Consider the following 25,682-nt stretch of genomic DNA (forward strand, 5'->3'; position numbering starts at 1 on the left):
AACAAGGGACGTCTGACCAAGCGGTCTATTGTCAGTGTCAAATATGTCACGGTAGTAAAGCAAAAGGCGATATAGGGCGGCTGCTTGGCCAGGTACGAGGTCTGGAGTGACCATGGGACGTAATAGGCCGTCGAGATCCAAGACATCCTGCGGGTAATCAGGAGGATCTGGGGCCCCGTCGGCTGAAAAAGCAGTTACGTGGCCGTCTGTCAGTGACCGCAGCGCGGCCACCTCTATGATTTCAGGTAACACTTGCTTCGTGAAGCCAAAATTGATAATGGAGAGACACATCCGATTAGCGGCAAGGGTTACGACGGAGTGTGGCACAGAGAGGTCGCGCGCCTCGAGGACATCAAGAATAGGTGCGACGACAAAGTCGCCATCGGGCACGGTTGCCGTTGAGGCCAATTCGACGAACGTTAGGGCTTTTGGAGGTAAGCGAAGAAACACTGTAGTGCAGGGGGTGTTCCGTTTTTCGGGGAGAACGTCTGAAAGAAGGGGAAGCTCGAGACACAGCGTACCGGGTGGAACAGTCGATGAGGGCGGAATGCGTCGTCAGGAAATCGAGACCGAAGATTAGGTCATGAGGGCAACTGGTCAGCACGGTGAACAGGACTGGAACTTGGCGGCCAGCAATTCCTATGCGAGCAGTGCACACACGACTGACGGCAACAGTGGCGCCATTGGCGACGCGTACGGTTCGAGTCATGGCAGGCGTAGGAACTTTTTTGAGGCGACGACATAGGTTATCGCTCATTATGGACACTTGGGATCCAGTATCAATTATTGCCGTAAACAGAACACCATCTACGTCTACTTCGATTAGGTTCGTGTTGCTGAGAAGCGTCAACGAAGGATTTGGACAGAACGAACGTGATGCAGAACTACCCCAGGCAGCACACCAGCATTGGTCCAACCATGGCCCAATGCTGGCAGAAATTGGTACCAATGTTGGACCAATGTTGGCATATTGGCAAAATGCAACCCAATCAATGCTGGCCCAGCGTTAAAGCCAAGATTGGACCAATGTCATTCCAATGCAGCAGCCATTGTGCTGCCAGCGTAGGACCAGCGGTAAAGCCAAGAGTGGACCAATTTTATGCCAATGCAGCAGCCATTGTGCTGCCAGCGTAGGACCAGCGTTAAAGCCAAGATTGGACCAATGTTATGCCAATGCAGCAGCCATCGTAGGACCAGCGTTAAAGCCAAGATTGGGCCAATGTTATGCCAATGCAGCAGCCATCGTGCTGCCAGCGTAGGACCAGTGTTGAGCCATATCGTTGCCATTATTAATGCCAGCTTTGAGGCAATGCCCTTTGCATGACGAATATTCTAGATATGCTGGCTTTAGAGCACGCACATATTCTTACCGCAAACATTTTGCTAGCGGCATTTTTTGTAGCAATTGTCCCCTTACCGTCTTCCTCAATAGTAGCTAGGAAAGCTCGACAAAAAGATGTCAAGAAGCAGGAGTCATATATGATTGCAAATAATAATAAAAGAATACTGAAATTGACGTTTATGACAGTTTATTTGCGAATAAATTTTCACAAACAGGCATTTTCCGTGGACCTAGATGGGTGACGCTCGGTTATCTTCAAACAGTTTATTTACAGGCACTGCCCTCAGGATAGGAATTGAGCAAGATGCCGAGGACGGTGGGCTGGCCAGGTGTTTCAGGGCAGGGAGCTGACGTCGGTAGGCAGGTTTGTCAGTGCTTGGATGACAGCGGCCTTATCAGGCCCCCGAGGACCACGATAACGCGGTGGTTTCGTTGATATTGCCACCATATCCCATAGCGACTTCACCATTACTTGGAGGAAATGTTTGCACTGTAAAATGAAAAGAAGCAATGCCAGAGATGTTGGTATGACAAATGTATGTGGGAGAGTTTTCATTTGAAAAATCGCCATACTGCAACAATATTATAAGTCTGAGCAGACCCAGTTGAAAATGACAACAGAGGTTGTGTTCAGTACTACAGAAATTTCTGTTGTACAACAGGATTTTTCTGTAGTAACTACAGATTCCTGATGGAGCGACAGACTTTTATGATGTACAACAGACATTTGTTGTTGCTACTACAGAAGTACAGTCTGTCGTATGTCTGTTGTTACAACAGAAAGCTGAAGCTCTACAACAGATTTTTGTAGTACTACAGAAAAATTTGTCATCACTACAGGCAGCCTGTTGTCCCAACAGAAATGCTCCTGAAGTAACCCGAAAAACTTCTGTAGTGCTACAGAAAGCTGTTGAAATACTACAGAAACCTATTGTGGCAACAGGCCCCCAATTGTCACAACAGAAGTGTTCCTGATGTAATGCGACCAACTTCTGTTGTACTACAGAAAAATGTTGTTGTACGACAGAAACCTATCATTGCAACAGGCCCCCAGTTGTCATAACATAAGTGTTCCTGAAGTAATGGACAAACTTCTGTTGTACTACAGAGAACTGTTCCACAACGGAAACCTATCGCCGCAACATATACCCAATGATGACAACAGAAGTGCACTGAAATTGTGTGATGCGACAAGCTTCTGTAGTGCCCGATTGAAAAAGACAAAAGGAATTCCTGTCGCAACTACAGAAATTCTGTTGTACGACAGAAGTTGTTGACATTTCTTAATTGGGAGACATTTCTGACGTTACGACAGAAATTCTGATTTCGCAACAGAAGCATTCTGTCGCGACAACAAGAGTTATTAAGTCGGAACAACAGCTTTATATCCTGACAGCGACTCCGACGTTACGACACCAATTCTGACGTCGCAGCAGAAACATTCGGTCGCGACGGCCAAGAGTTCCGAAGTCGCAACAGAAGCGCTTCCCGTCGCGGTCCTTTAAAATTGTATGTTTTTGCATCGGTAGTGTACACTGTACTTTTCTCCTGCGCGGTATTCAATCGCGCTTCTCTGAAGCCGGCAATGCTGACACCGATGGCACCGACACCTGTATTAAAGTCGACGTGGCGAATAGTTATAATTGTGCCGTGACGACGCGGCACCAGCAACGCCCTACCGGCCTCCTCAAAATCGGCCGCTGATCAAAATCATACCATCTGCGGGAATGGCTGCGTATCCGTTTCTTTTTTTGGTAAGATGTGGCACACAGGCCTGTGGACTTACATGTGCTGTTACACTGACACATTAGTTAATTTCCCAGGAATATTTCACAAGCTTATGCGAAGCGGAAAAGAAGATTTCGGTTGTTCCACAAAGTTGCGTGAAAAGCTGTCTCGCTCGGGTCTCATTAATCTGATACAGTGCTGCCGTGAGAAGCCAGTATGCTGTCAGAAAGAACTCTCATCCACGAATGTTTATGTAGCTATTTTGCATTGAACACACGAATTTTATGCGCGCTCAAAAGTGTAAAGAACGAGAGACAACTGTCGAAACTAGCAGTAATAACCCTAAAAGTCAACGTTGTCTATTTCTGAATTTCTTATTTAATATGGATATCGTACATCAAAATCGATGTTCTAGCACTGCACGATGTACTTGTCGATGGTACGAACACTCTTGCTCTTCTAGAGATGCGGCACTTGACGCGGTGGAGTGATAGCGGATCTTGGCTCTCAAAATGCAAATGTAAACATCAGCGCATCAGCACGTCGTACTATTCACATGGCCAAAACGTACACTCGAAAAGCATGTCAGGCGTGGTGCAGTTCAGCTCGAAGTGGTGGGCTAGGTCTGTCGCATTTGTTTATTAGACAAATTGTGTCGCGTTTTCTTTTTTTTCGGGATCAGAGAAATGATTTTCTACGCACAGTAATTCAAGTTCGTTTGGGAAAAGCACTGCCGCAATATGTTGTAACGACCAGTGATGTGAAGGGAGGAAGTATTAGGGGATATCTGCGCGAAGTGGTTGAGTCACTTCGTATGTTGCGTGTGCGGTTTTCCATGGAATATCTGTGCTCTGTGACAAGAAAAACACTGTATAAAGACTTAGTTGATACAATGTTGCCAATACCATTGTACAGGTCTGTAAACTGGGGAGGCCAAGGAGATGATGTACTGAAACGGGTGAAAAAAATGCCAGTTAGACCCTCTCAAAAAACGTTTTTCTTTAAGCTGCATACAAACACGCTACCCGTAAAAACATGGTTAGACGAAAAAGGAATATATGTGCCATGGACAGTAAACTGCTTACTTTGTAAAAAGCCAGAGACCATTGAACACGTTTTCATCGATTGCTGGGATGCAATATTTCATTGGGATGTCTTACAACGTACACTTAAAAAAGAACTACCGATTACACCTCTTGGTATTCGATATTTGCCAACCGATAACGAAGGAGGAGTTCCGTACGATATGTTTATGCTCCTTGGCCTCCACAGTCTGTGGAAAACGAGAATGGCAGTGCGACACTCCGATGTCGATGCCCGTCCGGCGAGAATAAACTTCATCGAAAGTGTCGCGTATATTCGGGAAATATATCGTGCCCAAAGTGAGCCTCCCGAGTGGGTGGCTATTCTTGATGAACTGATCAAGCTGAAGCGATTTTAATATATAATGTTAGCCAAAGTGTGGTTGACATGTTTTAGCGTTTGAATGTGTTCTTGGTTTGTGCTGCAAACAGGCAATAAAGAAAAAAAAAAAAAAAGGCGTGGTGCAGTGGTAAGATGCCGGGCTAGGAATGGAGAGGTCGCATGTTCGAATCCTAGGCAAGGACGTTTTTTTTAATTTTTTTTTACTTTTATGTTTTTCTTTTTTGTGCTAACAAATTTACATAATCTTACGGACGTCTCTGTCAATTATTAATTAAATATTGATCAAGAACTACAGAACTTTCTACTACAGGACGTCACACTACAGACAACAGAACAGGCAACAGAACTACAGGCAACAGAACTACAGGCAACAGAACTACAGGCAACAGAACTACAGGCAACAGAACTACAGGCAACAGAACTACAGGCAACAGAACTACAGGCAACAGAACTACAGGCAACAGAACTACAGGCAACAGAACTACAGGCAACAGAACTACAGGCAACAGAACTACAGACAACAGAACTACAGACAACAGAACTACAGACAACAGAACTACAGAAACAACGTCCCAAAATACAACAGAATGTTAAAATTTCCTGTTGTGTTTTTCAACTGGGGAGAGTTCGAAGGGGTGAATCAAGAAACTTTCTTGCAAGAGATTTGTCAAGTAACACTTCTTAATATTTCGACATATATGGCATACCTTGTACAAGGTGTAACGTAATATTTAGAACAGACATAATATGCGCAGGATCCGTCCGCTTTGTTTACAGGCCACACCTAGTCAGCGTAGCACTTTATACTTAAAAATTGTTGCAGCACAAAAAGCCTAGTTTCAGACTGTGTAGACACAATGCGGCCTTCGTGCGAAATTTTTAATGTGGAAACCGAGAAGTTCCGTCAAGAAACACTAGTAAAAGAAGCATTTATTATACAAAAAGAAAGAAATACTGTCAGCTGGGAATGATGCTTGACCTATACCAGTGAGAACCGTGGTTCCTCGGTATCACTAGCAGGATCAGGCCGCGCGCGTGGCTTGATAAAATCATAGTCCTGGAATTTGGGTGAAATTCACAGAGATTTACAGGTGGTTCTACTCCAGGCAGTATTCAAAGGCTGCAAATAAAAAGAGCTATTTAATTACAGGCACTCTACATTAGCCAGGCCTGTTTCAGTAACATATATACCGCGTGATATTGCTTGGGTGATATAGCTTGGGTGATATTGCTTCTGATAAAACTTATAACATGCGCAAAACAAATGCACTCACCATTGTATGATCCATGCTTCTTTGTATCCGAGTTCATCCCACATCGAAGACGGTGGCCACGAGCGCCGACTTTTTTTCTAATTGTTGTTTCGCCTATAATAATTCTAACACTCACAAAAATTCGTGGCCACATTGCTGCGTATTTCAAGATGTAGGCTTCTCAGTAGGAATGACGACCGCAAGCGAGCATTTTTCACGAGAGGAGTGCGCTGGCAAGAACGGACAAGACGGCAAGCACTCAGGCGGTGTTGCACCCAGTCGGCGTGCTAGCGACGCATAGAAGGAAAGAGTGAAAGGAAAGGGTGAACGAAGAATACGGCGTAAACGCCACTTTCCCCCCCTGGACCTAGCCCGACCGCGTTTTGGGGTGGCAGCGATGGAGGGCGACAAGGAGGACAATAGTGACCCCGCCGCTTTCCCCCATGCTTCCGAGAACACCCAATTCGACACAGCAGCTTATGGCTGTCTGAATGCTTGACTGATAGCATTGACCAGGCTCACCTGGGTGCGTGGGGGAGAGGCAAGGGGGGGCTGACGGACGGAAAGCTAGGCCGAAAAAAAAAATCCGGAATGCGCCGTGCCTACTAAAGGCAAAGACAAGAGGTTGTTGACACGCGAATGCGAAAACGTGCAATTAATTTTTTTTTTCTGTCAGGGGCATTAATACAAAGAGCTTACTACACATGCACGAACAAACAAATATATTAGAATAGGAGCATGATGATTATGTCGCCGCAACATGCAATGCATGCTAAACAAACAAACAATAGTTTCACTAATGCATATGCGCTTCATCTCGATGCAATATAAAACGGTTCCATCAGCTCTGAGGCACTGTAATTCTCGATTCTCCTCAGAATCCTGGCCCACTAAAGCCGTGGAGCGTACATGCAAAAAATACAATGCGCAGGCAAATTCGCAATACCGTTGCTTCTTATGGAAAGCTCAAGTTCTTCTTCACGATCAATAAAGTAGTGGCTAAATTTATGCGACTTCCCCTGCTTGCTACGTGGTACACTGGCTTTTCTCTTTAGGGGACACATTTCGGTAAAGGAGAAGTGCAATAATGGCGGTGTACCATTCATGGAGTTGACATGGGAGAACATATTTTTGGTTCCTGCGCAGTGTGCCTGTGGTCAGTGCGTTAGTTTTCAAAACACGTTGTTCAATCTCAGCAAGTCGTAGAGCACTAAAAGCCGACAAGGCGAAAATTAGCTTAGTACGGGTCAATGTCCTCCAAAGAAAGCCAACTAGTAACCCATATTGGCAAATCCATACGAAAGTCGGTCCAATAATTTCCGCCTTGTTGAACGGCAGTGCCAACATTGTTTACTGACTGTGTAAAGTGGGCCAACATTGGATCTCTCTCAGAATGGCACAGCCAATATTGTTTACTGACTGTGTAAAGTGGGCCAACATTGGATCTCTATCAGAATGGCACAGCCAATATTGTTTACTGACTGTGTAAAGTGGGCCAACATTGGATCTCTATCAGAATGGCACAGCCAATATTGTTTACTGACTGTGTAATGTAGGCCAACGTTGGATCTCTATCAGAATGGCACAGCCAAGATTGGCGCCACGCTGTTAACCTTAGGCCAACATTGGGCCAGGAACCAGAATGGCACAGCCAATATTGGAACCACGCTGTTAATCTTAGGCCGTCATTGGGCCAAGAAGTGCCAATATGTTTCCAACGTTGGCCCAACCTGACGTGCCACCTGGGACCTCTATGAGCTGCATGGCCTAGTTTTCCCTCCGTCGGTTTGGCGAGGAAAAGCGGCGAGGTTGGAGTGACGAGGAGCGACAGCGTTGAGGCGACGGCGATAGCACGGAGGAGCGACTGTCAGGGGCATCAGAAGTAGGGTACAGACGGCGAGGTGAATAACGGCGAGCGACGGCGTATGTCCGAGGGGCAGGGAATGAGCTCCAGTACGGTCCATCTAGCTGCTGTGGTAGTGGCTACCTACATGACCAACGCGGTGGCAGCGGAAGCAGATTGGTTTGTCGTCTAGGGTTCGCCCTTCAGCAGGAGTACGTGGTCTGGGAGCGAAATAATGGTCATTACAGGTTGTAGCCGTGGGAATGGGTTCCGATTCAGGTCAGCAGACAGAGCAGGTGGTAGGGATGCCAAGGTTTGCAATTTTTTGCTGCACAACTATTTTAATAACGGGAATAGTGGGGGCCACTTGGTAGAAGGTACCATCAAGGGGTCGTGAATGAAGGGGGCCGGACTCGCCGCTTCAATCTCACTACGAACGATACGTGTGACGTTCTCTTGAAATGGTCGTGTGGAGGTAAGAGCGGAACAAGAGGACGTGGCAGGGGTGTTTGGGAGCCGGGAAAACTGTGGGACAACGCGGCGGCTTTTGGCTACCTCGAAGCAGCGGCATTCTTTGAGGATGGCGTTGAGGGTAGAAACGTCGTTATACACCAGCAAATTCAAGGCGTCGTCCGCGATGCCTTTTAGGATATGGCCCACCTTGACAACCTTGGTCATGTGCTCATCGAGTTTCCGGCAAAGCGCGAGCACTTCCTGTATGTAGGAGACATAGGATTCGGTCGACGACTGGACACGGGTGGCAAGCTCTTTTCAGGCAGCCTGACGGGTTGCCAAATAGGTCGCGAGGCCTTTCTTTGAAAATGTCCACGCTGGAGAGCTCGACCTCATGGTTGTGAAACCAGACACGCGGTGGCCCGTCCAGACAAAAAATCACATTGACAAGCATAATGGTAGGGTCCCAGTGGCGGCTTTGGCTAACACGCTCATACATGCTGAGCCAGTCGTCGCCGTCAATGCCATTTTGGGCGGAGAATGTCCCAGGATCACGGGGACTAGGAACCGTAACGTACGTTCTGGTTGGCGCCGCAGCTGTGGGTGGCGACGGCATGGTTTCATCGGAAACCTTGGCTGAGAAGGTGACGTTGCGGCAGCTTCGGAGCTCCGTGGCGAGGACGGGGAACGTTCCACCTCCACCACAATGTTACGCGATGCACGAGTCAGTAAGACGAGCAACTATGTACTTCTTATATTTACGAAACCGGTTGCCGCGCTAACCGGTTAGATTCACCGCGCGAGCCCAGTTCGTCCTTCCTTCTCTTTTCTCGAAGGAAGGCGCCCAGGCACCTCGTTCAAACAATCAAATGCCACACACGTGTAGCAATACATATGCAAGTCCTCCATAGCGTTATTAGTCCATTTTACAAGCTCTGTGATACTTAGACGGCCTCGCTGACGCAATTACTACTACAACTAAGGTGAAATTTGGCGAACGAAAGCGGAAGAGTTCGCCAAGTTCATGTGCGATGGTAAATCGTGCTGATCATATATAGCGTTAAAAACAATTGCGAGCCAGTGCTCGAAAGTGTCATGCTGCTGTATTAGCTAGGTTTCCCAACGTCCCAAAGAACTCTGCTTTTCACATATTTTTTACTTTGAAAGGATAGGCCGCAGTTTAAATGTTAACGTTTCTGGCTGATTTGGAAGCGTTGCGTTTAATTATTGAGCCTTAATGCTTCTTTATTTAGTTCTTCATGCGTGATATATATATATATATATATATATATATATATATATATATATATATATATATATATATATATATATATATATATATAATTTTACGTAGTGGTGACGTTGAAGAACACAGTAGCGCCACTGTGAACGACAAAACTAAATTTTATTGGGCGAACCTGTGCCCACAAAACAGGCTACACTTATAGCACAAGGATAGCGGCGAACACAGTCGGCGATCATCGAATATCTGATCAGCGGGTCAAGCGCGTCGGCTTTTATAGAGCAGTCGTCGAATGTTCCAGACTAATCGTTCGGACCCGCGTGCTTTCCACAAAGTTCTACACCAGTCGCGTCAGGTGATGAAATGAGATAACATAAGGTTCGGCGACAACAGAAAACGGATAGAAGCATCGATAACGTTCCAGAAACTTCGGATACATGCAGGCGCGTCCCACGCTGTGCGATTACATTTGTTAGGCGGTGAAACGTGGTTGTCCGATACAGATAAGTACACGTGTCAGTATATAACGAGAAGAAAGGGGGTTACCCGAGGGGCCCGATTTTTATTAGTCATATCATAAGAAACCAACAAACACTGGCACCAAGGCCAACATAGGGGAAAATACTTGAGCTTAATAAATGAAAATAAAGAAATGATAAATTAATGAAATTAAAGTGGATGAAAAAACAACTTGCCGCAGGTGGGAACGCAGGTGGGTGTCAGTGTTTCTTGGCTTCTTCTGATATGAATATATATATATATATATATATATATATATATATATATATATATATATATATATCTGCTGCCAAGATCAAATTACGCGAAAAATAGTGGTACGCTATGGAAATTGTCTGTGAGAAGTATGGCTAGATCAAACACAGCCTTTGTACGAACAATCTTATTCAAGTGTTAGATCACGTAATACGGCTGCTATCAGCTATCCTTCTCAGTGTCCCGACAAAGCTATACCTTACAACAGGTGTATATTTTGTGGAAAGCGACCGGGGGCCACGGTACCCAGGCAGCACACCAGCATTGGTCCAACCATGGCCCAATGCTGGCAGAAATTGGTACCAATGTTTGACCAATGTTGGCATATTGGCAAAGTGCAACCCAATCCAATGCTGCCCCAGCGTTAAAGCCAAGATTGGACCAATGTTATGCCAATGCAGCAGCCATCGTGGGACCAGCGTTAAAGCCAAGATTGGGCCAATGTTATGCCAATGCAGCAGCCATCGTGCTGCCAGCGTAGTACCAGTGTTGAGCCATATCGTTGCCATTCTTAATGCCAGGTTTGAGCCAATGCCCTTTGCATGACGAATATTCTAGATATGCTGGCTTTAGAGCACGCACATATTCTTACCGCAAACAATTTGCTAGCGGCATTTTTTGTAGCAATTGTCCCCTTTCCGTCTTCCTCAATAGTAGCTAGGAAAGCTCGACAAAAAGATGTCAAGAAGCAGAAGTCATATATGATTGCAAATAATAATAAAAGAATACTGAAATTGACGTTTATGACAGTTTATTTGCGAATAAATTTTCACAAACAGGCATTTTTCGTGGACCTAGATGGGTGACGCTCGGTTATCTTCAAACAGTTTATTTACAGGCACTGCCCTCAGGATAGGAATTGGGCAAGGGGCCGAGGACGGTGGGCTGGCCAGGGGTTTCAGGGCAGGGAGCTGACGTCGGTAGGCAGGTTTGTCAGTGCTTGGATGACAGCGGGCTTATCAGGCCCCCGAGGACCACGATAACGCGGTGGTTTCGTTGATATTGCTACCATATCCCATAGCGACTTCACCATTACTTGGAGGCAATGTTTGCACTGTAAAATGAAAAGAAACATTGTCAGAGATGTTGGTATGACAAATGTATGTGGGAGAGTTTTCATTTGAAAAATCGCCATACTGCCACAATATTATAAGTCTGAGCAGAGAGTTCGAAGGGGTGAATCAAGAAACTTTCTTGCAAGAGATTTGTCAGGTAACACTTCTTGATATTTCGAGATATATGGCATACCTTGTACAAGGTCTAACGTAATATTTAGAACAGACCTAAAATGCGCAGGATCCGTCCGCTTTGTTTACAGCTCACACCTAGTCAGCGTAACACTTTAAAATTAAAAATTGCAGCAAAACCTGCTGCAGCACAAAAAGCCTTGTTTCAGACTGTGTAGACACAATGCGGCCTTCGTGCGAAATTTTTAATGTGGAAACCGAGAAGTTCCGTCAAGAAACACTAGTAAAAGAAGCATTTATTATACGAAAAGAAAGAAATACTGTCAGCTGGAAATGATGCTTGACCTATACCAGTGAGAAGAAGCGCGGTTCCTCGGTATCACTAGCAGGATCAGGCCGCACGCGTGGTTTGATAAAATCATAGTCCTGGAATTTGGGTGAAATTCACAGAGATTTACACGTGGTTCTACTCCAGGCACTATTCAAAGACTGCAAATAAAAAGAGCTATTTAATTACAGGCACTCTACATTAGCCAGGCCTGTTTCAGTAATATATATACCGCGGGATATTGCTTGGGTGATATAGCTTGGGTGATATTGCTTCTGATAAAACTAATAACATGCGCAAAACAAATGCACTCACCATTGTATGATCCATGCTTCTTTGTATCCGAGTTCATCCCACATCGAAGACGGTGGCCACGAGCGCCGACTTTTTTTCTAATTGTTGTTTCGCCTATATTAATTCTAACACTCACAAAAATTCGTGGCCATATTGCTGCGTATTTCAATATGTAGGCGTCTCACTGGAATGACGAGCGCAAGCGAGCATTTTTCACGAGAGGAGTGCGCTGGCAAGAACGGACGGCAAGCACTCAGGCGGTGTTGCAGAGAGAAGTGGTTCTTGAAGGGGTAAGGAAAGGTTGACGCTGTTTTCTGCAGCCCTTGCGGGAGCACGGCTCAGCGTCAACGGGGGTGGGGGGGGATAGTGGGAGCAAAGGAGATAGGAGAGTAGAGGGTTAAAGGGTCGCCATGGCAGCGGATGAGCAGTCCGGCAGGAAGGGCCCAGTGGGTCCGGTAGGATTGGTGATCTGGTGAAAGGCCAGGGAGCGGTGATCCAGCAGGAGCCAGATGATTGGGGCAGTTCGAGTAGCCTAGAGTGGTTTGGGTAGCCGTGAGGCTATCCGTCTTTGCAGAAAATCCTAGAGTCTCGCCGAGAGCCCCGACGAGTCGAGGTACTCAACGACACTCAGGAGGGCTGGTAGCTCGCTACGACCAGGGAAGAGGATGTCTTCCTGTCGTGTAGAAGGAAGCCCCAGTCGTCGGAACTCCTGCAGGAGACGGTCACGCTGCTGCAGGTAGGCAGCGCAGGCCAGCAGGAGGTGCTCCAGGGTCTCGGGCTCCCCACAGGAGGCACAGGCTGGAGAGGCGATGAGGCCGTGCCGGTGGCGGCGAGCACCCGTCCAACAGCAGCCAATCCTCAGTCGCAGAAGGAGGGAGGTCTCCCTGCGTGCGAGGCCGCGCTGTGGAAGTGGTCGCGGAGGGCGGCCCAAGGACATCCGCTTGTCCGGATGGCAGGCCAGCAGATGGCGCCGAAGCCTGTGGCATGTGAAATCACTGGCTTTCACTGCCAGGCTGGGCGGGACCACGCAGTGGTGGGCACGCTTTGCCAGTGCATCTGCTTCCTCGTTGCCCGGTATCCCTACGTGGGCTGGAAGCCAGTGCAGGGATACTGAGCAGCCCGCCTCCTGGAGCGCCATCAGCCTCGACGAGAGCAGGGCAACCCCGAGGCTGGCCCTTTCTGGCCTCTGCAGGCTGAGGAGTGCCGCCTTGGAGTCGCAGTAGATGGTCACTGGGGTCACTGGCAGCTCCTCTGCGAGTAAGTCCACAGCCAGGTGAAGGCCTGCAACCTCTGCCGCTGTTGACGTCGCATGGTTGGGGAGGCGACACTGCTTGCTCTTCCCCAAAGCGGGCACCACGCAGGCCGCAGTCGACGAGCCTGTGTCCGGCATTACCGAGCCGTCAACGTAGATCTGCAGGTTTCCACCGTGGTCCTCATGCAGGAGGGAAGCAGCCGTCTGTTGAAGGGCACAAGTTGGGGAGCGCCGTTTGGAAACGCCGGGCAGCTCTGTGGTGATGGGTATGGGTGGTCTCTGGGGAGGAGGCAGTTGTGCGTTGTTCGCTGGAGGCCTCCCAATCACCTCTTCGTACAGCCCACAGAGTCTGCCCATCTGTGAATGGGGCCGCGAGCGCAGTCGGGAGAGCAGGGCACTGCCGTCTGGTCCATGGTGGAGGCGGTCAACATGGCGTAGCCCCTGCTGTAGGAGGAGGAGTGACAGGGGCCATGCTCCCGCCTCGGCCAAGGTTGCAGCGACTTGGGAGCTGCGGGGAGCGCCCAGGCAGAGTCTAATCGCGGCCCGATGCTGCAGCTCCAGCTTCTTGAGACGGGCTGGTGGTAGTGCCACGAGTGGGAGGGCGTACCGCAGGCGTGAGGTGGCTGCTGCATCGTACAGCCGTAGTGCCCACCCAGTGGTACAGCCCTGTCCTCGGGAAAGAAGCTGGGAGACTGCCTTGCGGACACTGAGGACCTGAACATGCAGGGTCTTGACAGCAGGTAGCCAGGACAGTCGGTGATCAATGCGCAGCCCCAGGTACGTCACTGCAGTGCTCCAGGGTAACTGGACACCTTCCAGGTGGAGCCGGGGTGCTGTGCGGCGGGCGGCTGCTCTTGGGTGGAGCAGCATGGCCTCCGTCTTCCTTGCCGAGATGGCAAGGCCAATGCTGCTCAGGTAAGCAGCGGCGGTGTCAAGAGCTCTTTGCAGGGCTGAGCGCGCGCTGCGGTGGTTGTGTGGTGGGCTTCGCACCCACAGGGCGATGTCGTCCGCGTAGATGGAGGCACTCACCGGATAGTCGGGGTCGATCGGCAGGGCAGCAGGAAGCCGGGCCAGGGCCAGGTTGAACAGGAAAGGGCTCACCACTGACCCTTGTGGCACGCCCGCTGCCACCGGCCGAGGGGAGCTCTTCGATCGGCCCACTCGTACCCTGAGGGTGCGTTCCTCTAGGAACGACGAGATGAACCGCCGCAGATTCCCGTTGATGCCAAGTAGGTCCAGGGCCTGCTGAACGACTGGGTGGGGCAGGCCGTCGAAGGCCCCCTTGATGTCGATAAGCACCAGGAGCACGGCGTCACCGCAGGCCTTGGCCTCTTCCAGCGTGGAGACCACATCCGCGATGGAGTCCGCGGTGCATCGGCGCCGCCGGAACCCCGTCTGCTCATCGGCCAGGAAGCCACGGGCACGGGCCACCCAGTCCAGTCGGACCAAAGCAATGGCCTCCATCACCTTACAGGAGGCGGAAGTGAGGGAGACCGGCCGGTAGGAGCTCACGTTTCCAACCGGCTTTCCGGCCTTCAGGATGGGGGCCACGATGGCTGTGCGCCATTGCACCGGCACCTGCCCTGACCTCCAGATGTCGTTATAGCAGTCGAGCAGGCGCTGCTGCTCGCTGGCGGCCAGGTTGCGGAGCATTTGGGTCGTCACTCCGTCGGCTCCTGGTGCGCTGTGGCGCTTCCCCCTCTTCAGGGCCACTTGGAGCTCGTGCAGCGTCAGGGGGTCCTGGCAGATAGCAGTGATCTGGCTCGATGTCCACCCCGGGTGATGGTTATGCAAGCAGCTAGGCAGGCTGAGGGAAGGCTGTCCTACCGGCAGGATGGCTGCAGTGCGTGGTACAGCCGGCGCGAACTGGTCGGCGAGGAGCTCCGCAAGGGCCTCTTCGCTGATGCCCAGCGTGATGGCAGCGGCGAGGACAGGTTGTAGGTTTGTTCTCCTGCCGGTGAGAGATTTGAGGAGTCTCCAAGCCAGGGGTCCCCTGGATCTGTCCTCGATGGCAGAGCAGAGGCTCCTCCAGCTCTGGCTCCTCCTGCGCCGGGCCTGGCGCCTGCAGCGGGCATCCGCGCGTCTGTACTCGGTCCAATGCTCTGCCTTGCCCGTCCGGATTGCTCTGCGCTCCATACGGCGCCTGGAGGCGCGGAGGTTGAGCAGGTGGAGGTCCGGAGCGGGGGTATCTGGTTGGGCAGAGCACTGTACGGTGGCAGCCTGAGCACAATCCGCAATGGCGCTGAGGAAGTCACGGCCATCGCCCAAATTGCTGCAGTGCTTCCGGAACAGGGACCAGTCTGTGACGTGGTAAGTTCTTCTCCTAGGCCTTCTCCCAGACACGGGGCTGATCACGATAGGGAAGTGGTCAGACCCCCATGTGTCCGGAGTTGTGGCCCAGGAGTAGGAGCACTGCTCGGTGGTGAGGGAGAGGTCGATGGCCGTGCGAGCTCCGCGGCGGACGTAGGTAGGCTCCCCAGTGTTCAACATCAGCAGGCCAGCTCGGCTGATGGCGTCTGTGAGGTCCTTGCCTCGGCGGGTGCAGCTGCGGCTACCCCAATCCGTGTGGTGTGCGTTGAAGTCACCGCACAGGACTGCATGGCCACCGAGGCGAACAGCCAGCTGTACGAGGCTGGAAGGATCCCACGGCTTTCCTGGACGAATGTAGATGCTCGCCACAGCGGTGTCTTGGCTGCCAAGGCGTACGGTGACGGCACATGACTCCAGGGGGCCACCCGCGATGTCAGCAACAGGTAGAACAGCATGCGCCAGGGTGCTGCGGACGTAGATTGCCGTGCGTGGCTTCCCTGTCTTGTGGGCTCCATCTAGGCAGGGCGCTGCAGTGCAACTGCGTGTGGCACAGGTGGTGGCGCCCGAGTAGCCAGTGTAGCCGGGAAGCCGTACGTTCTCGGCCACGGCGTATACCTCCTGCAGTGCGAGGACGTCGAAGTCGCACCGCAGGAGGTACTCACACAGCTCGCCGTGCCGTCGCTGCAGCGAGTTTACGTTCCACTGGAGCACCCTCGGGCGGCGGCGGCGGGACCTCGATGAGATGCTAGCCATGCTGATGTTGGGTGGATGGCACGCCGCCCGCCTGGAGGCAGAGGGCTCGGAGTGGGCTATCAGCAGGCAGCATCTCTCCGATGGCCTTCAGCGTCAGCTGCAGGCTCGCGATCAGCTGGTCGCGGGGGTCTGGACAGGCCTGCGGTGGTGGTGTGGCTGGTGCCTCCGGGGTTGTGGTGGTAGCTACAGGTGGTCCGGCTCGGAGGGTCCGTGGGGCTGCTTTGGGTGGCTGGCCAGGAGGGAGCATCGCCGACTGGTAAATTCGTGTGCGGCCGGTTAGGGCCTGTGCATATGAGACTTGCGTGGAGGTCTTCGCCTGCTGTGTCTCTTCCCGCACAGAGGCCCGGACAGCACGACGAGAGAGGGGAGTAGGGGCGGTCGCCATGATGGTTGCCACCCTACGTTCTTCCTGCCACCTGGGACAGGCAGGAGTATTAGCAGGGTGATTGCCACCACAATTATTGCAGTGGGCGGCATTTGGGCAGCTTTCTCCTCGCTCGTGTGACCTCCCACAGTGCAGGCAGCTGGTAGGTCTGTCGCAGGTTGCAGCCACGTGCCCATAGCGGCCACATTGCTGGCACTGCAGTGGACGCGGTCTTCCAGGCCTCACCCGGAACTGGAGCTTGTATATGGACACATGCTCGGGAGGGACCGGGCTGCTAAAGCGGAGCATCGCCTTGTTGCCGGAGCGGGTCGCAGACAGGATAGGGACACTGGACTCGATCGCACCAGCCAGCTCTGCGTCGGTAGTCTCGTCGTCAATGCCGTGTATAAAGCCCGTGCTGTTTCCACGGACAGCTGGTGGACGAGCAGCAACGGGAATGCCGCGGAGCTCGGTGGTGGCGAGCAGCCTCTCCAAGCAGGCCTGCGAGGTCGCGTCCGCGGCCACGATGTTTCTTTTTGTGTTAACCCGGACCGCGGACACCCCTGGCAGCGCAGAGAGCACAGCGGCAATAGCAAGGCGGGATCCTCGCTCGAAGGCCCCTCCCGGGCCAGAAGGGCGGAACAGGGCCGTCCCGACCACCGCTGGGTCAACCGGTATGGTGGCGGCTTGTAGAGCCCTGGCGCGACGCTGGGCGTTCCTAGAGAGGACCATGGTGAAAGCATCCTCTGCTGGTTCGCCGTTCTCGGGTGCCAGGGAGGGTGCGATTTGAGCACTGTTGGGGGTGTTCTTCAGTGGCGCCTGTTGCTGTGGAGAAGCCGCTGGGCCCGAGGTGGTAGCAGTCGCTGGAGGCTGCGGGCTGGCTGCCTGGAGTTGTCCGTCGCTTCCCCTTGCCCTTCTTTTTTGAGGCAAGGCGCTTTGAAGGAGGAGCTGGCGGATCCTTCAGGTAGGCAGCTGCGCTCTGTCCAGTGGCTGGTGGAGCGTGATCATCAGTAGTCGCGCCCTCTCTTGGAGTAAGAACCAAGGAGGCAGTTGATGACTCATCAGGGTTCCGAGAGACGGCGCTCGCATTCTGAAGGAGCGGGGGCAGGCAGGTCGCTACAGCCGGCGCCGACGTTTCGAGACCACCACCATCGTGTGCGTGGGGCAGGGACGACTTGATGGCCGTCACTCCTGGTTGTCGAGGGATTGCGCTGTCGACATCCATCCGCTCCGAGCGTACGTCGGGTGATACGTGAGCCTCGGAGCACGGTGGGGCGCTTGATGGCTGCTTACGAGGGCCGGCCACGTCGTCCTCCTCACTCTCAGCTTCACGGGCGCGTTTCCGCGAGCTCGAGGAATCCATTTCTTCCTCGTCGTCTGAAGAGGGGAGGGAGACGGCAGTCCTCTCAGCAAGGGTGGAGTCCTGCGTCAGGGAGATGGGGCTCGCCTGGGGTAATTCCACAACAGCTTCCGGTGCCCCAGTGCTGTCGAGTACAGCCATAGGCAGAGCAGGAGCCGCTGGTTGCGTAGTGGTAGCTTGCTTGCGCAGCCATTCGTCGACAATGTGCGCGGCACGGTTCTGGAGCTCTTCTCTCGCGCGGAGCTCTTGAAGATTAGACGGCTCGAGTGTCACGAGCGACGTGCTGGCATGTCGACGGTGACCCGCGCGCGGTGGGCGTCCTTCCGGTGAAAGGAAACTCATGATTTAAAAAAAAAACGCTCACACAACAAAACCGCAGGGCACGATATCAGCACGGCATAGGAAAACGCATCCCCGCCGCGAAAAACAAACTCTCGCTCGGTACGCGCAGCGCGCGCACAACACAACACACGTGGCGCGTGCACAAAGCACCACACCCGTGTGTGGAGCAGGTGTCGTCTCGGTGTCTCGACACTCGAAGTGTGGACGCCGGGCAAGGGGAGGGATCCTATGGCAGGCAGGATGCAGCGAGGTAGGCGTAGGAGGTCGCGCAGAGCATGCGTGGCAGCACGCGATGGCGGTGGCCACGCGGCTCATGCAGCACACGCCGGAACGATGTGCAAGCACGTCCGCCCACGTGGAGTCGGGTGCGGCTGGCGAGGCGAGGTCGTCGGAGCGAAAGGCTGCGTGACCTCTCTCATCGACAGTCCGAGCAAAACTCCCCGGTGTTGCACCCAGTCGGCGTGCTAGCGACGCATAGAAGGAAAGAGCGAAAGGAAAGGGTGAACGAAGAATGCGGCGTAAACGCCACTTTCCCCCGCTGAACCTAGCCCGACCGGGTTTTGGGGTGGCAGCGATGAAGGGCGACAAGGAGGACAATAGTGACCCCGCGGCATTCCCCCATCCTTCCGAGAGCACCCAATTCGACACAGCAGCTTATGGCTGTCTGAACGCTTGACTGATAGCATTGACCAGGCTCACCTGGGTGCGTGGGGGAGCGGCAATGGGGGGCTGAAGAACGTAAAGCTAGGCCGAAAAAAAAATACGGAATGCGCCATGCCTACTAAAGGCAATGCAAGAGGTTGTTGACACGCAAATGCCAAAACGTGCAATTAATTTTTTTTCTGTCAGGGGCATTCATACAAGGAGCTTACTACACATGCACGAACAAACAAATATATTAGAATAGGAGCATGATGTCGCCGCAACATGCCATGCATGCTAAACAAACAAACAATAGTTTCACTAATGCATATGCGCTCATTCTCGATGCAATATAAAACGGTTCCATCAGCTCTGAGGCACTGTAATTCTCGATTCCCCTCAGAATCTTGACCCACTAAAGCCGCGGACCGTACATGCAAAAAATACAATGCGCAGGCAAATTCGCAATACCGTTGCTTCTTATGTTAAGCTCAAGGTCTTATTCACGATCAATAAAGCAGCGGCTAAATTTATGCGACTTCCCCTGCTTGCTACGTGGTACACTGGCTTTTCTCTTTAGGGGACACATTTCGGTAAAGGAGAAGTGCAATAATGGCGGTGTACCATTCATGGAGTTGACATGGGAGAACATATTTTTGGTTCCTGCGCAGTGTGCCTGTGATCAGTGCGTTAGTTTTCAAAACACGTTGTTCAATCTCAGCAAGTCGTAGAGCACTAAAAGCCGACAAGGGGAAAATTAGCTTATTACGGGTCAATGTCCTCCAAAGAAATCCAACTAGTAATCCATATTGGCAAATCCATACGAAAGTCGGTCCAATAATTCCCGCCTTGTTGAACGGCAGTGCCAATATTGTTTACTGACTGTGTAAAGTGGGCCAACATTGGATCTCTATCAGAATGGCACAGCCAATATTGTTTACTGACTGTGTAAAGTGGGCCAACATTGGATCTCTATCAGAATGGCACAGCCAATATTGTTTACTGACTGTGTAATGTGGGCCAACGTTGGATCTCTATCAGAATGGCACAGCCAATATTGACACCACGCTGTTAACCTTAGGCCAACATTGGGCCAGGAGCCAGAACGGCACTGCCAATATTGGAACCACGCTGTTAATCTTAGGCCGTCATTGGGCCAAGAAGTGCCAATATGTTTCCAACGTTGGCCCAACCTGACGTGCCACCTGGGTAACTGCAATGTGTAACAACAGTTTTGCGTTCCTGGTCCAGTTAGAAGCGTTACAAATATTGAGTAAAAAAATTACTGATAGAAAAAATTTTGAAATTTCTTTCCCCATTTTTAGGCGTCATAACATGTTTCGACTGGGTTTCATGAAGTGATGTCCTCGGTGAACTAAACAACACATGTTGTTTATAATTGGCGGAAATCAAGGGTGCGGTATAGGAAATATGTAGGCAAACTTGATAGACAGGGGACTATACCTATGACATTTGCCCTCAATTACGCATGCAAGCGATTCGGAGTTTTATGAATGTGTTTTGCAAACAGAGAATTTATCCCACATCCCTGGGAGAACTGTGAACTCAACCAATATCAAATGTAGCGAAAATTGAGATGGGGGGAGCGGGCAGGGAGGAAGGTAGGCCACCATGGTGAATCTTATGGCGAAGTAACGTGTGTGCTGAGGAATAGTAACTGGCTTTTTTAAAATTTGAAGCAAGAAGTGCTCCAAAGCAGTACTTGTGGGGAAGGTTTAAAATTTAAACTTTTATTGCAACCGTTCGAAAGAGACAGGTTCGCTGGAAATCTGGTTGTAATTCTGCGAAGGTCGCACACATGTGCTGCCTCTTTTTCTTTTGAATATTGCATGTAATTTATGTTCATTGTACTTCGTTGCCTATAACCTCGACAATTATTTTACGTAAACTGGCTACACATTTATGATGTAGATTTAAACATGAAGTATAATGCTTTGTTTAACTGTTAAAATTGTAGCAAATGCGCATTTTTATGTGCGCTGTATACTGCTGCTACTGGGTGGGATCCAGGTTTTCTGTGAGGCACTCATTGCCTTTTGTCCATCTATGATCTTTGTATTTTACATAGTTGCCAGAAATAAATGCCAATTCAAATAAGTTTTCTGGCCCCCTTGGTTCAGCACGTGTGATTGATAAATAGGTCTATGTCTGTTAAAAGTAAGTATTACTGACACAGGAATTTTCAGGCTCTTTCTGTTATTGTAGTTGTCACTTTAAGACACACACACATATCTATCTATCGATATATATATATATATATATATATGTAGATAGTACGTCGTTGCTTACGCCAGTCGTGCGCTGACCAAAGCGGAACGCAATTACAGCGCCACAGAAAAAGAATGCCTGGCCATCGTTTGGGCACTCGGGAAGTTTCGCCCCTATTTATACGGCAGGTCTTTCATTGTGGTTACTGACCATCACGCCCTTTGTTGGTTATCCTCTTTAAAAGACCCGTCTGGACGCCTTGCCCGCTGGGCTCTGCGCATTCAAGAATACGACATACACGTCATATACCGCTCAGGTCGCAAGCACACTGACGCTGACGCTCTGTCCCGCTCTCCGCTGCCAGCCGACGCGGCGTCCCTCTCCACCATTAAGGCGGTACCCTCGGTCGACATCGACACGTTCGCATCAGAAGAGCGCAAGGATCCTTGGGTGGCCTCTCTTTTGGATCTCCTTTCTGGCTCGCCTGCATCTCCCATCTCCCGCTCCCTGCGTCGCCAGGCTGTCCACCTTGCTGTCCGGGATAAACTCTTGTATCGACGGAACTACCGGCCCGATGGTCGCAAGTGGCTCCTGGTTATCTCTACGACTTTGCGTTCCGACATGTGCGCGTCTATCCATACTGACCCACAATGTGCACATGCAGGCGTTTTCAAGACGTATGAGCGCCTGCGGCAACGTTACTACTGGCGCGGAATGTTTACTTTTGTCCAAAAGTTTGTCCGCTCGTGCCCGCAATGCCAACGCCGCAAATCTCCGCCTCATCCAGCCCACGGATTATTGCAGCCGCTTCCGTGCACTGCTCCTGCCTTCGACCATGTAGGAATTAACCTGTACGGGCCGCTACCACTAACACCCGCTGGAAAACGATGGATTATTGTCGCAGTTGATCACCTTACACGCTATGCCGAAACCGCTGCTCTACCTGCAGCGACCGCCAGTGACGTTGCATCCTTTCTGCTCCATCGTTTCATTCTTCGTCATGGCCCACCTCGGGAGCTGCTGAGTGATACAGGCCGTGTGTTGCTGTCGCAGGTGGTTGAAGCTCTGCTTGCTCAATGCCGCATAGTTCACCGGACCACCACGGCGTACCATCCTCAAACTAACGGACTTACAGAGCGTTTCAATCGCACCCTTGGTGATATGCTCGCCATGTACGTTTCATCGGAGCATACAAACTGGGACATCATCCTCCCACTTGTCACGTACGCATATATTACGGCTACACAAAGTACCACAGGATTTTCTCCATACTTTCTTCTCTACGGTCGCGATCCTTCCCATACCATCGATACGGTTTTGCCTTATACACCAGACGCGTCAGAATGTGCTCCCGTTTCAGCCGTCGCCCGATTCGCCGAGGAATGCCGTCAATTAGCCCGAACGTTCGCCTCCGCTGACCAACAACGACAAAAAGCCAATCGTGATGGCGACGCTACGAATCTGAACTTCGCTCCCGGCACACTTGTCTTGCTGTCCGTGCCTTCTACCACGCCTGCACTTTCGACAAAACTTCTCTCGCAGTATGATAGACCATACCGTATCGTCGAACGGACCTCTCCCGTACACTATGTCATAGAGCCGCTTACATCGACATCCGACAAGCGCCGCCGTGGACGGGATGTTGTTCACGTGCGCCGCCTGAAACAATTCTATGACCCGCTCGTCTCCACGTCGTAAGTCGCCAGGATGGCTCCGCTTTTGCACCGGGGGTAATTGTAATGAAGAAGAAGAGCACAGGAACAAGACCAGCCAGCTCGTCTCTTCCATGCCTGCTGTGCAACCAGTGGGCCAGCTGGATCGCCAGTGCTTGGCACGAGTGTGACCCGCTGGAGCTACCAGCTGTTCCTACTCCGCGTCACCTGCCTCCTCGGTTACGAAGAGACGTTCCCATCGGAACTGTTCAGTGCACCCATTACAACATATACAGCCCGTCTGTGTATACGAGGCGGCTTAGGGTGGCACGACCAGGTTCCGTTAGCTTGAGTCGCTCGATTTCACCGAGTCTGGGAGCTGGCGCTAACTTCTCCCAGGTGTGAACACCCTCCTGAAGCGGATTCTCTGTTGGCGACCTCACCGGGAGCCTGGCTCAAGTTTATGCGCTTGGCGGATCATCATCATCATCATCATCATCATCATCATCATCAGCCTGGTTACGCCCACTGCAGGGCAAAGGCCTCTCCCATACTTCTCCAACTACCCCTATCATCTATTAATTGTGGCCATGTTGTCTCTGCAAACTTCTTAATCTCATCCGCCCACCTAACTTTCTGCCGCCGTCTGTTACGCTTCCTTTCCCTTGGAATCCATTCTGTAACTCTTAATGACCATCGATTATCTTCCCTCCTCATTACATGTCCTGGCCATGCCCATTTCTTTTTCTTGATTTCAACTAAGGTATCATTAACTCGCGTTTGTTCCCTCACCCAATCTGCTCTTTTCTTATCCCTTAACGTTACACCTATCATTCTTCTTTCCATGGCTCGTTGCGTCGTCCTCAATTTAAGTAGAACCCTTTTCGTAAGCCTCCAGGTTTCTGCCCCGTACGTGAGTACTGGTAAGACACAGCTGTTATAAACTATTCTCTTGAGAGATAATGGCAGCCTGTTGTTGATGATCTCAGAATGCCTGCCAAACGCACCCCAGCCCATTCTTATTCTTCTGATTATTTCAGTCTCATGATTCGGATCCGCCGAAACTACCTGCCCTAAGTAAATGTATTCCCTTACCACTTCCAATGCCTCGCTACCTATCGTAAACTGCTGTTCTCTTCCGAGACTGTTGAACATTACTTTAGTTTCCTGCAGATTAATTTTTAGACCCACCCTTTGGCTTTGCCTCTCCAAGTCAATGAGCATGCACTACAGTTGGTCCCCCGAGTTACTAAGCAAGGCAATATCATCTGCGAATCGCAAGTACTAAGGTATTCTCCATGAACTCTTATCCCCAATGAGGCGAGTGGTTTGGTGTACATGATTATCTAATTGCTTGAGTATCTCCGTGTTTCTGCCGTTTTGTTGGATGCGTAAGCCAAGGATACGAATGCTAGGTACTGTAGGTATGCGTTGCTGGTGCACGTGGAGTTCTATCTCGGGTGGGTGAGGGTCTGGACGTCGACCTCCCCAATTAGGCTTGTACAGAAGGAGCTCCGATTTCTGTGGGGAACACGCCAGGCCGCGCTGTTCTACGTATGCAACGACCTCGTTGATGGCTTGCTGCAGCGTGTCTTGGATGTCCCCGTCGCTGCCCCCGGTGACCCACAGGGTGATATCGTCTGCGTAGAGGCTATGCTTTGAGGTTGGGGATGCTAGCTAATGGAGGCGGTAGTCCGAGCAAGGCCAGATTAAACAGAAAAGGGGATAGAACCGAACCTTGCGGCGTGCCTTTACTGCCGAAGTGAATAATTGGCGACTGCAACCCTCCAATGGTAATGGTGGCCGTGCGACCTGTAAGAAAATTCTTTACGTAGTTATAGGTTCGATGGCCAACCTGGAGTTGTGCCAGTTGGTTCAGTATGGCCTTATGCGTGACGTTATCGAAGGCCTTGGTTAGGTCTAGCCCCAAGATGGCTCTGGTGTCCAGCCTGGAGGTTTTGTCGCCATCGATAATTTGGTGCTTGAGCTGAATCATGATATCTTGAGCAGAAAGTTTCGGGCGGAAGCCAATCATGGTATTGGGGAAGAGGTCGTTGTCGTTCATATGTCCGTGTAAGCGTGTGAGGATGACGTGCTCGAGGACTTTTCCGACACATGAAGTCAGGGAGATAGGGCGGAGGTTTTCGAGTAGGAGGCGCTTCCCGGGTTTGGGAATCATAATAATTTTGGCTTCTTTCCATTGTGAGGGGAGGTTTCCAGTTTCCTAGTATTCGTTAAAATAAGCTGTGAGGGCTAGTATAGAATCCTCATCTAGGTTGCGAAGCATTTTATTAGTAATGCCATCAGGTCCCGGGGCTGAGTTAGGGCGGAGTGCGAGGATGGCTTCACGTACTTCTGCTGATTCTATGGGCACGTCCAGGTGGTCGTTATCGGTGCCTGTGTATGGTGGAGCGGGTGTAGTAGGTTGAGGTCCTATGTATCGGTCTATCAATTCTTGAAGAACTTGTGCGTCCGTGCCAGAATGGGTGTGAAGAATTTTTTGCAAGTTGTGCTGTTGTGTGTTCTTGCTGTTAGCCGGATCCAGGAGGCAACGGAGGATATTCCACGTTTTGGGCAGGTTTGGTTGCCGCTCCATGCTGTCGCATGTGCTGTGCCAATTTTGACGAGTAAGTTGTTGTGCGTAGTCTTCGATTTCAAGGGTGAGAGTGCTAATACGTTTCCTGAACGTTCGGTTGAACTTGTTGCGTTTGTATCTGCGTTGCAGACTGGCGAGGGCTTCCCACATATGCAGTAACTTGCTATCTGCCTCCTGCAGATTGGCTTCCTCAGGCACCAATTTAGTGGCTTTGCTCGCGTCTTGCAGCAAGGGTGCGACCCAATCTTCGAAAGGGGGTTGGGTACCCGAGAAACAGGTGAGGGCTCTGGCCTGTCGGAAAGCGTCCCAGTT

General features: G+C 51.0%; 2 protein-coding genes across 5 annotated transcripts in view; both read right to left on the reverse strand.

Annotated features, from left to right (window-relative positions):
* The window catches only part of LOC135899413 (dermonecrotic toxin SPH-like), a 95,331-nt gene that overhangs the window by 63,091 nt on the left and 6,558 nt on the right, over positions 1 to 25,682 (reverse strand). The window lies entirely within an intron of this gene.
* LOC139047092 (uncharacterized) lies at positions 12,451 to 18,251 on the reverse strand. Its single transcript, XM_070521052.1, has 3 exons — positions 17,462 to 18,251; positions 16,217 to 17,388; positions 12,451 to 16,113 (listed from the first exon to the last, which is right to left on the reverse strand). The coding sequence occupies exons 1-3, from the start codon at positions 18,249 to 18,251 to the stop codon at positions 12,451 to 12,453; spliced, it is 5,625 nt and encodes a 1,874-aa protein (XP_070377153.1).

This window comes from Dermacentor albipictus, chromosome 6, assembly GCF_038994185.2.
Source record: "Dermacentor albipictus isolate Rhodes 1998 colony chromosome 6, USDA_Dalb.pri_finalv2, whole genome shotgun sequence".
In the NCBI taxonomy this organism is placed as follows: domain Eukaryota; kingdom Metazoa; phylum Arthropoda; class Arachnida; order Ixodida; family Ixodidae; genus Dermacentor; species Dermacentor albipictus.